The following is a 14,080-nucleotide window of genomic DNA, read 5'->3' on the forward strand; positions in this document are numbered from 1 at the left end:
GGGGAGGCGGAGCGCGGCAGCCGGGCGCGGCGGGAGCACCGTGGTAGCAGCGGCCGGTCCCGCGAGCGGCACCGCGAGCATCGCCGTGAGCGCGGGGACAAGGAGAAGACGGCAGTGGCCGAGCCTGCCTCGGCCTCCTCCTCTTCCTCAGCCGCTGCTGCCAAGCCTCGCGGCCGTCACAACCACACCAGCGGCCCCGAGGGGCGCCGCAAGGGCCGCTCCCCGTCACCCGGCAGGAAGGAGCGGGAGGCCAAGGCACACCGCAGCCGGCCCAAAGCCGCCAAGGAGCCGCCGTCGGCCTACCGGGACCCGCCCAAGGCCTACCGGGACGATAAGGCTGAGCCCAAGGCCTACCGGCGCCAGCGCTCCTCGCCCAGCCCCGGCCGTGACGACAGCCCCCCGCACCGCACCTCGCTGGGCACGCGTGGCCGCAAGTCGCTCAGCCCCCTGGGTGGCCGCTCGCCCCCCAGCCCCTACAGCCGCCGCCGCTCACCCAGCTACAGCCGCCACAGCTCTTACGAGCGAGGGGATATATCGCCCAGCCCCTACAGCAGCTGGCGTCGTTCCCGCAGCCCCTACAGCCCTGCCATCAGGTGAGTCTCTGCCTGCCTGGGGGCTGGGGTTGCTCCTGGCAGGGAGTGGGGAGAGGCTCTTGTGGTCCTGGGAGCTGGAGGGGGTTGAGGGGAGGCTCCAGCGCTCCCAGCAAAATGGGCCCTGCTGCCTTAAGAGCAGGGGGGAGAGAGGGCTGCAGTTTCTGCATGTGGGGGCAGATCCCTGAGCTGTGAGGGGGCTTCCAGGTGTCCAGAGTGTTTGTAGAGGTGGGGACCTTCTTGTGAAGTCTGGTGGATAAGGGCCTAGGGCAGGTGCTTGGAGATGATGCTGGAGAAAACTCAAGTTTCTAACCCCTCTCAAGAAGCACAGCTCTGGGGACAGTCCTTCTCTCTTGTGGAAAAGGGTCTCTTAAATATCCTGTACTGCATCCTTCGCAAGATCACTTGAAAGTGCGGTCTTTACCCAGCGTGCTTTTTTGCCCAGTTACACTTTGCTTTGCACCCTGTGAGTAGTCCTGCTGCCATTTGCAAGGGAGGCCTCTCAGTGTATTAAACTGCACTCTAGTAGAAGCTTGAAGTGGTGGGATCTTCTTCACATGCATGTGTTTGGTTAGTCTGCTAGCTCAGTTTTGTATGCTTTTTTATGGAGATCACAAGTGGCCTGAATTCAGTGAGTTTGAGTAGTGACAGGTTGTCTACTTTTCGATTTGCTGAATTAATGCCCTTAAAACATGCTTCAAAGTTAATGAGACTTTTCTGGTGCTGTAAAACTGACCCTTGTGTACCTCTAAGTGAAGATTGGTTCTTCTAGTAAAATGTCTTGTGGCAGGCTGTAGAAACATTGATTGATTGATTTCAAAGTTGTTGAATTTAATATCTAAAGTTATTGCTTATGGTTTGTTTGTTTTTTAAATTTGTCTCTCTGGCAAAATTTTTTTTTTTCAAAGCCTTGTGATCTTTATGAAAAAGACCGCCTTTTGAACCTGTTGGCTCTGTATCAGTTAATGCTAGAAGCCTTGCACTCAGCGCGAACTGAGAATCTTACATGTTTTATTGACACTTCTCATGTTTGACTGAGTCTTTTCACCAAGGTCTGTCTTTCAAGGTAAACATTGTTGAAAGGGTTAAGTAAGGAACCTGTGTCTGTCTTTGGGTAGGAGGTGTAAAACAAAGATGGCTTCAAAAATAAAGAGTGGCATAATAGAGTATAGAAGTAGTGTGCTGGAAGATAAGAATTTTGTGAACTATCTTTGCAGATTGGAAGACATTTCTAAGGTGAGAAACTACTAGGCAGCTGATTTTTATTTGTATGTTTGAATGCTTTGTAAGTGGCTAAAAATAGTTTTACAAATATTTTGGTGTGAGTTGTGAGAACAGGCTCAAGAAATATTCTGAGTAATGAATTCAAAATGTAATTTTCCTTTGTACGCAATTAGTCAAAGTGCAATAATATGCTTTGGGGTCTGCATTTAAGAGTTGCTATACTTAATCAGACTACTAGGCCATCCATTCTAGTATTTGTTGTATGCACTGGCCATTAAGAGGTGGTTTAGAGGACAGTTCAACTTCTTAGTGGATAGTGAGGGGACAAACTGTGATAGGAAAAGTTTCTTTAAACCCTTGTCTGTTAGTAAATTTGCTTATGGCTTGATGTCTTGTTTTCTTATTTAGTTTGCCCCAAACCAATGCAAACCCTTCTTGGATTGTAAATCTGACAGCCTTGAACAGAAATGTAGATCTTGCTTAACTTTTTTGTCACTTTTTAGTCCTTCCTTTCTTCAGCTATAATTTGTGTTCAGTATTTTAATGGCTTCCTGGTATTAATTAGCATTCCAAGCAGGTGCCTTTCTTGCTTGGGACAGCCACCTGTATCAGTGACAGAAGAGAGATGATAGCATTTAGAGAGACTTCAAGGTATGTCCCTGCTCCAGGCCTTGGATGAAGGAGAACTGGGTTAAATTCCTTCCTGTTTCTACTGCTGACTTTGGATGCGTCATAGTTCTTCATTTAGTTTACTGTATCTAAAATGTGTTAGTAACTTTAAGGGAAGGTGAAGGTAGGTTAACTAATACTTGTTTGGTGTTCAGGTACTAATGTCACAGAAGCCATAGGTAAAATTTAGTACATGCCTGCTGTCCTGTCAGCTTCTGGCTTAAAAAATGACACCCCCCCCCCTCCCCACCCAAACAAAACACCCTTCCTTAAATGATTAATTTTCTGTGATGTGCCTTGCCACATGATAGTGTTCACTTGATCCTCTCTAGACAGTCACATCCAGAGTATGTCTGAATTTTCCAGTATATTCCTGCACAGCATTTCTAAAATCTAGCATTTCCTTTCAGTCGCATAACTAAAACTCTTGTCCAAGTCCTTGTTATTTCATGTCATATCTGTTGCAAATTTCTTCTTTTGGCCTTGACAAATCTTATTTTTGCTCTGTTTATATTTGTTCAGAATCATTTCTTTAGTCTGTTGCTGGAAAACTGTAGTGGATGTTCTGTGTTTCTGTTCTCAGAGAAGTTTTTCAGATTGAGGGCAGCAGCAAAGATAAAGTGATGGGCTCCTCTTGGGTGAGGAGGAGTTTCAGATTTGGCCTTATCTGAACAAGAAAGTTGACCAGTTTAATTTTAGGGGGTGTTTTTTAAAATCTTTTTTGTAGATTCCCTTATTTAAGTTTAGCCTTAAACTGAGATGGGCCTTGTTTAAACTAAAATAAATTCTTATGGTAACTTTCTGTAGCAGGTATAACTGAAGTGGCCTACAATAAGCTATTAACTGGTATGGCTTTTAATGTAGAGAAGCTCTTAGTTTTATTGTCTTAGGTGTATAGGAAGCTTCTCAAGTGGTTTTTAGGAGTAATTGAGCCATCCAGTGGCAGAACAGCCAGTGGATCAGTAAGAAGAATATCTTGAGAGCACTTGAATGTAGGTGTTTCTAAAGCAGCTAGAGCTGGAATTTTCAAGGTGGCCTAGGCACACAGGTCTCAGTGAAAGATAGAAATTAAAGTTCAGTGTACCCACTTGTGTTAGCTGAAGTATCCAAGATTTGTTTTCAAAATTACCATTCCAAACCTCAGAATCTGTTCAGTCCCAAATCTTCTTTTACGTGGAAGAGAGTGAAGAACAGCTTCACTGTTGTGCAAAAAAATGGACAGCTTTCCTCTGATTCAGTATACTTGTTTATGTGCAGCTTATATATTGTCACCGCATATTTTTTCAGCCATTAGAAATAAAACATGGAAGGTCATGGTGTGATTCTTTTAGTCAGTTAGCATAGTTGTATAATACCCATGTCACATGGTTGAGTTATGCCCCACCACATGAATTGGAAGGTTTTGCTGCATAGCTTAGGTCATAGTGCAAGGGTCCTTGGCATTGGAACTGACAAGTGGATTGGTTTCACAAAGGCAGCAGCTTCTTAAGACACCTGCCTTTTTTGTCCTGGATGATTTAAGGGTTTAATTTCTGGCTTGTGTCTAGGCAGTAAGTGGCTCTGTGTAGTAATTCACCTTTCACTGTTCTTTTAATGTTTTTCTTCTCTTCCCTAATGATAACTACACTGTGTAAGGTAAGATGAACCTTTAGTAGTGCTGTGTTGTTGGACTAGCCATTTTGACACCTATGGAGGTTGAAAATGAGGGTAAGATTAGTTAGTCTAGGTGCTTATTGTGATGTATGTACATTGATCTTCAAGGCTGGGTACTTTTGACTTTTTTAGATCATGGTACTTCTCTGCCAGAAGTTTATATGAAATATTAGAGGAACCTATGGCAAGGTTGAGGAATGCAACAGTTTCAGGGAATTGATTTTTGGCTTGTGACATTCCTAAACAGAAGCAGAGTAAAACTTGTACAAGGCTTGTTTGCTTAGAGTTCTGAATTACAGCACTGATTCTGACTAGTTTTCAGTTTTACCCAGGGATTGCTCTGGGGGTAGGCTCTGAGCAGCAGCAAACTAATTCGGGTTGCCTCTACATGTGATTCAAACTTGGAAGTGTCTTAGCCACCATAAAGGTTAGAAACTTAGATTTCTTTTTTTTTGTAATTCTGCAGAAAGCAGTTATTCAGGTTGCTTCATTTGCTAGGGAGGGCTTTCTTCCTCATGTCTAGCAATTGGTTGGCTAGTGTTTAAATATTTCTTGGCTCTAGCAGGCAAGATAATGAGAATTAGTTGTTAAGATGCTACCCTGAATAATTGGTGTTACTTCTGTAAACAGTAATTCCATTGTGCTATGGGGATGGGCATTTTGAGAATAGAGAAGTGAGGGTTTGAAGTTTTTCCTGTAGCAACAAGGTGATTTGAATTTTGTGAATGCTCTAGCTCTGAAAAATACCACTTCACTTAACAAACCTATGATACATTTAACTATCAATAGCCTGTGATAGAGCATCTGTACATTTTGTTTGGAAACTAGTCCAGATGTGCTTAACAAAGTATAGAATTGTGACAGAAGATAGGGTTTCTCCTGGCTTCACTCAGTTGTCTGTGCGATCACACATTCAGTTCAGGTAATCAAACATGTAATGAATGCTTGAATTGCAATATGTGTTGGACTAGAATATTGCATGCAGTACGGGTAGATATATGTTCATACCCAGTAATATTACAAACATGTGATTGCACCAAATCTTTGGCTCATTGCTTGGTACTGTGGAATTTCCTAGAAGGGGTAATTGCCTCTGTGGCAAACCCAGTGCTTGCCCAGCTGAACAAGTGTAAGCAAGGCTGTGTCTGTCACTACGATAAGAAAACACTTGTTGCTACTGATTGGTACATCATCCTTTTATACCTGTTGTGCTTGCTTTCTTTCCAAGGCACTTTCTCATGTACTTTCAAGCTGGCAAAGGTAACCATTTATAAGGCCTGTAACCTTGCTTGATTTTGCACTGGTACTATTTCTGATCATGGGTCTGGAAGAATACACTTGTGAGCTGCCTCAGGCTTTGCCTTGTAGTGGAGTGAACTTTTTAGATGCATTTGAGCCACAGTGCAGGTGGGAGGGAGGGGTAGGGATATGAACCCACACTCAAGCAGTCTCTAAAATGTCTAACTTGGATTTCCATTGGGCTTCCTGGAAATAAGAGCAGCTGTAATACAGAACAGTTATGCACATCATTACAGCATTAAGATGAGAAGAAGTTTCTTTCTTAATTCCATAACACCATAGCAGCCATTCTAAGATTCTGCTAATGAGGCTACTCCATAAAACTAGAGAGCTCTTAGAAATACTTAGGCATACATGTGAAAATAAAATAAAGCAGTGATAAAGGAAAGTAATAAAAGAAGAGTCAATGTTTATATGATGATTATGTTGGTGAAACTTTAGTTTAATATACATTGGCCTGAAAATAGCTTCAAAGTTTGTAGCTGTCATTTTTTGCAATTAGATAGGGGTTAGTTTTAGCCAGAGCTAGGGTACAGTGAATCGGGGCGACAGCCCTGGGCCCTGCGCTTTGTGGGGGGCCTGCAGAGCCGGGCAGAGCAGCCATGGCTCCTCCTATGGGGCCTGCCTGGAGCTGGCAGCTGAGCCCCACGCTGTGGAAGAAGCACAGAGGCCTTACTTTTGCAGGGGTACCACGGCCCCGCACAGGCTGATTTGCCTCAGGCCCCACACCCCACAAGGGTTGGCTCTGGTTTTAGCTTTAGTATTTTTTCTGTTTGGGGGGGAAAGGGTTTTTCGTAAGTAAAGCTCACCATCAATATGTAGACTTCCCTTTAGAGCAAAACTAAATAAAATAAAACTCTTTTTAAGGCACAGAAGAGAGAGGGCATTAGATTCTTGTTCTTATATTGGATTAAGTACATTTCATGTAGATGAAGGGTTTCTGTCATTCCAGTATGAGTTCTGAATTCATTAGGACCTGCACCGTTACTTAAAATGAAAGTTGATTTTTTTTACCCTTCCTGGATTAACTGGATTTTTTTCTTTCTCCTTGATTATTATGGAAAGGATTAGTGCAAAAGATTGAATCTTGCAATGTGCTCTGAAAGTGAATTGGGCTCAATGTTATATATGCTAGTAGATGCAGGCAAAAATCCTAAACTGATAACTTTTGTTATGAAAAGAGAAAAAATATGAATGTTCAGAATGTTCTAGTATTCCTATTTGTTTTTGAAACTTTTGAAAGATTTGCTTTTTGAAGGGATAATAGGTGCATGAAAATGACTATGGTATGTGCCCCTTGTGCAAAAAACCCCCTAACTAGCTCAATTTTAGTGCAGCTGCCTAGAAAGTAAATAGGTATGTGAACTAAAACTGTACCAGAGAGTTAAAGGAATAAATACACTCAGCATAATATCAGTTTAGAAAAAAATAGTCCTGTCTTGAATTAGGTGAATTAGTTGCTGCTTCGTTTTAAATTTGCCCATTAATGCACAAAATAAAATTAAGCTAAATTATAGCTCATTGGAATGTACTGTCACAAGTGGTTCAAATTACTGACCAATTAGATGAGAATATAATGCCTTGGAAGACTTGTGATAAAAGCTAGTAGATCATATTTAGGTATGTGTTTCCAAGTATTTTTACAGGAACCTGCATGGAACTGAAATATTGTACCTCTTGTGTAACATTAGAGAATTTGCTAGGAATAAATGCTGAGGTTGAGCTGCAGTGTGTACTTCAATCTGTTCTCATTTTGGTTATTCATATCTCTCAAATTCTTCTCCTAAAGTCTTGTGCTGTACACTAGTCTAGAAGTGATTTTTTTTTTTTTTTAAATTTGAAGACTTGGGGGCCAAATCAGTTGTTTCCCGACTTTCGTTGTTTTTACAAAAAAATGTTTTTTTTTATAGCCTCTGATTAAAATATTTGCATTTATAGCTGAAATGGCTAAACCTTGATACTTTTAAAATTACTTTATTCTTAAAATACTTGAGAAAAAGGAATATCCATGTATTATTAAACACTCATACATGTTTTACTGATTGTAAATATGTTTAAACAATTTGAAGTGTTCTTCAGTTCTGACACGCTGCTAAAATCTGTCTACAAATCTTTCATCTTCAATTAACTATTTTTTCCTTGCATCTCAACTCTTTATTATATTTAATTTCCATAGTGTTGATGTTAGAGGCTGCTGGAATTTGACTCCTGCAATATCATATTGATATGTTCTGGTGTAGTTTACATAGCTAATGTTGAAACTACAGAATGTTTGACAGTTTTGAAGCAGTTTAGGATAGTGTTATAAATCATTATCATAACTGAGCAGAAATCAGTTGCTATCAGTTTATTTTGGGAAGACTTTAAGGAGTTGCTCAAAGTGTATGTATGTATTTCTAAGTTTAAAAGAACAGTCCTGTTCCTTGTTTGTTTGCTAATTTTAAAGGGATTACACAAATAGGGATTTGGGTGTTTTGGGGTGTCCTCTAGTCTTGGCCTTATCTTCCCTTCACAATTTTTTTCATCCATTTCTTTTCAGTTTGTTTGCTTAGAGTAACTTCTTTGTCCTTTCTCTCTTTCTGTATCTCTTTCTTCTTTCCTGTGTAGCTAGTTGTATTTAACCAGCTGCTGAGGGAAATCAGTGTAATCCACTTGCTCCACCTGTTTGTTTTTTTTTCTTTAGCTACGTCATAAAAAAATATAGTTGTTTGAGGAACATGTGAGTTTTGTGGTTGATACTAGTTAGGCAGGCAGTTGTTTTTTTCCATCTGGAAAAGAACGACAGCTCTTATTTTACAAACTTTTGCATAAACTGTTTTCATGCTTTCAAATGCATGGCAATATGTGAATTGTAACTTTGTATAACGTGTTACAGCAATGTAGCAATGAAGGATGTCCTTCATCTAAGATGCATTTGAGAGGCAGTTAATTAGTAAGCCTGACAAAGGTGCCTGGGCCCAGCAAAAGCCAGACAATATGCGAGTCAGAGCTGCTATTCATGCAACTTAAAGGAAGGTATCTAAAAAGACTAAAGCAAAGATTTTTTTTCTTCTTATGCATCGTTTCTCTTATCTGCACACACGTGTGCACATATTATTTTCTGCAAGTTAACATTGTGATAACTTGCTTTGGTCGAAGAGGATTGGATGTGTCTCTAGTTCCTGTTAACTGGGCCAGAGAGGCTTTTTTAGTGCTTTGTGCAACAATTTTTTTGGTGGAAGTAGGGGGAGATCATGTGGGAGACCACTTTTATGCTGCTCTGACTTGAACTTCTATGTTAACCTAAAACTGGTACCTCTGAGCAGTGGTTTAAAACCAGTTGGTTTATGGTTGAGGTAAAACCCTCTTTTCACATGTGAACCTAGAGCTTTGTGCAGGCACCTAAGCAGCCCCTTAACATGACCTATAAAGGGGGACAAAAATTGTTTGTAATGTTCTCTGCTTTGAAGTACAAAATGGCCTGAAGGGGCCTTGTTTACTTGAATATAAGATGGCCCCCAATAATTAGATTTTATATGTGGAAAAAATTATAAATTAGTTACAATTTTTCAGGTATAGAATCTACTTATTGGAGGTTTACTTTGACTGTGCCCCCCTCCAACTGGTACAGCAGAGAAAATAAATGTGGGGAGTCAGGTGGCTCCCTTGGTCTCTGCCTCCCCCAGCTTCCTCTTTCTATAGCCCCTTTGCCCCCCATATTGTCAAACCCTTCTCTCTGAGTACATAGAAGTGAGGGGCAGGTTTGAAAACATTGACTTTGAAAACAGTAAATTGCATGTTCACTAAATTGCATATCTGTTTAATATCTTCAGTGACTTGTATGAGGATGTGGAAATCAGTGTCCAAATTCATGGCTGACACTAAATTTGGGGGCAAAGTAAACACTGGAGAGCGGGGGTGGGCAGCAAGGAAATAGGGTATATTCTGTGATTACCAGGGCTCCCCCTGGGGTTACTAGGAACAATGGCCATAAACTGATGGAGAGTAGACTTAGATTAGACATTAGGAAAAATTTCTTTATGGTGAGGGTTGCCAAAATCGGGCTTCCAAGGGAGGTGGTGCTCTCCAGTACCTGGGGGGTCTTTAAGAGGAGATTAGACAAGCACCTAGCTGGGTCATCTGACCCCAGTGCTCTTTCCTGCTCAGGGCAGGGGGATGGACTTGATGATCTACTGAGGGCCCTTCCAACCCTAAAAATCTATGCATGTAGGCAAATTATGGGTACCTGTAGACTTGGTTCATCTAGAATTGGTGTATTGCACTTTTTTTGAAATTGCTGCAAGTTTTAGCATAGGTACTCCATAAACATACATTTAAGCAGCACTTCTGTACCTACTTGTATATAGTACAAACTATGCATGATACTAGCCCAAAGCCAAAAGGCTCACAACTTACCTTATATTTAGTTTATTGGGCTGGGCCCTGGCAGAGTCAACAGTGTTTCAAGCCATAGTGATTCCACAGCTCAGCGCTGCTCAGTTACTTCAGATACATACCCCCCACAAAGAATCCATGTGTGGAACTGGGGTTCTTGTAATGGATCCTGGGATCCTCCAAACATTTCTGTGCAGATGAGGCACCGAGCAACCTGGTCTGGTTCCAGAAATCTCCCAGCAGGTTCCCACTGGCAGATGCTTGCCCCAGGAATCCCCCAGTTGGCATTTTATGGACACATGCATCTCATTGCTGCAGCTCAAGTTGGGGTGTACCTCTGTAGATGTGGGAGTCCCAGTTTCCTTACTTGCAGACCTGTGCCCTTGGAATTCCTTAGTAGGGGATTCCCTAGATGCCTATCATGCTTCTGTCCCCCAATTTGGGGTACACCTCTGCAAATGGGGGAATCTTGGGCAGGTTTTCCTGGGGCGTCAGGAAGCACACATTCCTAGGTTTTTCCCATCTGGCAGAACTGTGCCCTGAGTCATGGTGTGGCAGCAGGGTATGCACATCTGGGACATCCCTTGCTGGGGACAGGTGGTGTCTGTGTTACCCAGTGAAGCAGATCAGCTGTGCTGGGAAGTGCCCTGGCACAGCTGATTTGCTTCGCTGGGTGACATCTGTTCATAGCCTGTGGGTCTTGTGTCCAGATATACATACAGATGCTTACCCATCTTTCCCAGTGTAGATGCAGTTACATTGGTACAAAGGTACTTAATAATATTCCTCATTTCTGTATACAAACCTATGCTGTTCATGGGTGTCAATATAACTGGATAACTAGGCATAGAACCACTGTAATTATTTTTGAAGAAAAATCATTCCTAAATGAAATAATTGTACCCATACAAAAGCCATGTGTTCACCAAGCTGAGGGTAAAATACATTTTAAAAACACTTTGCCTATATATTTTAACATTTCAAAAGCCCATGGCATATAGGGCAAGCTGCACTTAATACGCTAGCCACTAAGGATAAGGGGGTCTTCTGTACCAATCGCATATGAAAATGTAACTTGCCTTGTTTACACTGGGCTTTTATAAGTGTGTTAGGCATGTTTTAAAAATATGTACTTTTATTTTAATCTGGTTCTGTTCAAGAAGTCTTTTAGGAAAATTGAGGAATCTTATTTCCATGTTTTAAAAAGATACATTTTTTAGGAAACAAAACAGAGGTTCCTGTTGTGGCATGTCATATAGAAACCAAAATGGAACAGGTTGATTTCTATTTTGCTTTTTCAGTTCTGGTCTGTTTTACGTTTTGGTGACAGTGCATTTAAGGGCTTTATTTATTAAAGTGAATATGAAGTACTTTTGTTCATTTTACATAACTACTTTAGGGCTAGTTGGAGGTAGTGATTTCCTTTCTCTCTGCTCCCTCCCCCAGTGTCTTAAATTCTCACTTTTTCACCTTGTTTACCTCTGTGGCAAGCAGTGGGGTTTACAAAAACCTCTGGTATAGCAAGATGACTACGTTTAATACTCGTGTTTTCTGAGAAGTATCTTGATGTAAAGATTTTGATAGGCCATAACATCTTTGAAATGTGACCTGTATACTCACTGGATTAAGTTGAAATTTAGTTTCTAGCATTTTACAGTAGACCCAAATTCAGATTAAGTAGTACAGTCAACCTGATGTCAAGTTCTCAGGGAAGCTGATAGTCTAGTTAAAGGTTTTGAAAAGGTTTATTTTGATATGGGGATTCACATTTCTTTCCTGGACATCTGCAAGTATAGTACATGCAGTAGAAACTTCTACATTTCTATCCTGTGAGATGCTGTATTTGTTGATCTGGAGCAGTTATGTTGTCAGAATTGAACTGCTGGCTCTTCAAATTTTTGAACAGCAAGGACTGTTAATAATATTTTTATATCTTTTTGTTTGCTTGTTTGTTTTAGACTTACCATCTCTCAGGTGTTGTTGGTTGCATTTATTATGTCCTAGAGTCTCTAGCAGACTGGGAACTGATCACAACTCCTGTTTGTTTGTATAAATATAATCACTGCGAATCATCTCTTTCCCAATAAAGTTTTGATCAGAAAAGAGAGGCTGGCATATTTCTACAAATTGAATTTAGGCCAGCAATTATAGACATGATGAATATATCCAATGCATGTATATAAGTTAAAACATGAAAAAAATCTTTCATAAATTTCCATGCAATTATAAGGGTGTTGGTTGTAACCTTCTTTGGATAATTTTGATATCTTTTATTAGACCAGCTAAAATAGTCAAAAAAATTATTTGCAAGCTTTTGGGTATAAGGACCCTTCTTCAGGTACAGGGAGCATAATGTAATTGCAATGGATTAGACTACTTTATTGGTTTTAATTGGAGAATTTACTTTTCAGCAAATGCATGGTCTAAATTGGCAGTTTGTCCCCAGTAGCTTTTAATAGAACTAAATTGGAGTTCCTAGGCAGGTCAAAATATGAGCTATTCTTAAATAGCGAATAAGGAAAATGAAAACTTGTATGGATTTATGGATTATAGTGATCCCATTCTTTAAATGTAAATGAAGTATTTACTGTACTGTGAGCACCTGTTGATTACATTAGTTTATGATGAAATTTAATACAGATGTACTGGAAATACTGTTTAAGTATGGAATTCATACAAATACATTTTAATACAACATTATTTAAATCCTTAGAAATGAAGCTTAAAGTTGAATGTTGTCTTTCTGTACGTCTCTGTGCCCAGTGACATTGTAAAAGTGTTTCTGTATTTAATAGTTTTTAGATGTAATGGTAAAAAGATTATTCTGATTATAGTTGTATAGTAATTTTTAAGAGGTAAAGTTATAAGTTAAGATTCTTACAGAAATATTACTATAGGTTGCTATGTAGCTTTGTTGTGCCTCTTAAATTAGTAGCTTAATATAGTTCAATTTTGTTTTCAGATTCATGTTACTATAGGTTTCCTAACTTTTTTTCTTAACTTCTACCAGAGCAGCCTCATCCTTACCTGGATGTGGTTAAACAAATTAATACTGTATAAATTGATTAAAATCAATGTTTCAACAAACCAAGAACAGCCCTCATATTTGGGGAGGAAAAGGACTACTTTTCTCCTAAAATGTATACTCCTGTTTTGTGGCGATCACAGATTTAAAAAAAAAGATCAAATCAGGAAAAGATAGGACATTTTGAAAAAGGTCTACTTAAAGGAAGAAACTTAAGGTATGGACAGGCAGAAAAACTATATTGAGGAGTGGGGGATAACTTGTCATCCATCAGTCTGATTCACTATAACTGAATGCTTGCTCTGTCTTAGTGAATGGAAACTGAACTGCAGTAATTTAGCAGCTGTTTCATTCAGGAGTAAAATGCTCTGGTTCAGCTTCTGTTTACTGTGGAACAGAGAAGACATACAAAACAGTTAAATGTGGTAAGATTCCTTTCCCCCTACCCCCACCCTCCATTCTCTTTTTAATTTGGCATGATTGTTTCATCTTTGTATAGCTTAATGTGTTTCTCAGGCTCCTCTGTGGTTAGTAGATACTGGATTCAGGGCTGCAACTTGCATATTTTCCCTTACTCTTTCATTCACCCTTTAAACATAGTGATGCTAATTGCATAAAGGCAGCTACATTTAGTAAAAAGAAATGCAACTTTTGAACCTGCATTAATTGAATCTTTGCTATTTTGATCAGGAGATCAGCAAAATCTCGCAGCAGAAGCCCTTACTCATCAAGGCACTCAAGGTCTCGGAGCAGGCACAGATTATCTAGATCCAGAAGTCGTCACTCAAGCATTTCTCCTAGTACACTGACTCTGAAAAGTAGCCTGGCTGCTGAATTGAACAAGAACAAAAAAGCTAGAGCTGCAGAGGCGGCCAAAGCCAGTGCAAAAGCATCAAACACCTCTACGCCTACTAAGGGGAATGCTGACACTGGTGCAAATGCGCCTCAAACAAACAATGTGAAGGATCTGAAGAAAATAAAAACTGAGCATACACCTTCTCCTACTATTGGTGCAACTTTGAAAAATGACAAGGCAAAAGCAAAGGTAACTCTTCAGGAGACAAAGGCAGAAAATAACTTGATTGTGGATAAAGTCACCAAGCAGAAAACTACGGCAGTGAAAGAGACTAAACCAACTGCTGTAAAACAGCAACCAGTCACTGTAAAAGAGAAAAGCAAACCGTCTACACCAAGTGTAGTAGCCAAGGAAAAGGACAGAAATGTTGCACTACCAACCTCCACATTG

General features: G+C 40.3%; 1 protein-coding gene across 1 annotated transcript in view; it reads left to right on the forward strand.

The window, feature by feature from the left end:
• Positions 1 to 14,080, forward strand: part of CDK13 (cyclin dependent kinase 13) — a 105,863-nt gene that overhangs the window by 21,974 nt on the left and 69,809 nt on the right. Inside the window, exons 3-4 of the mRNA XM_019508721.1 lie at positions 7 to 593; positions 13,525 to 13,879. Of these exons, the coding sequence (XP_019364266.1) occupies positions 7 to 593; positions 13,525 to 13,879 (942 nt within the window). The remainder of the gene's footprint in view (positions 1 to 6; positions 594 to 13,524; positions 13,880 to 14,080) is intronic.

This window comes from Gavialis gangeticus, unplaced genomic scaffold, assembly GCF_001723915.1.
Source record: "Gavialis gangeticus isolate Ggan-Ray unplaced genomic scaffold, GavGan_comp1, whole genome shotgun sequence".
Classification (NCBI taxonomy): domain Eukaryota; kingdom Metazoa; phylum Chordata; order Crocodylia; family Gavialidae; genus Gavialis; species Gavialis gangeticus.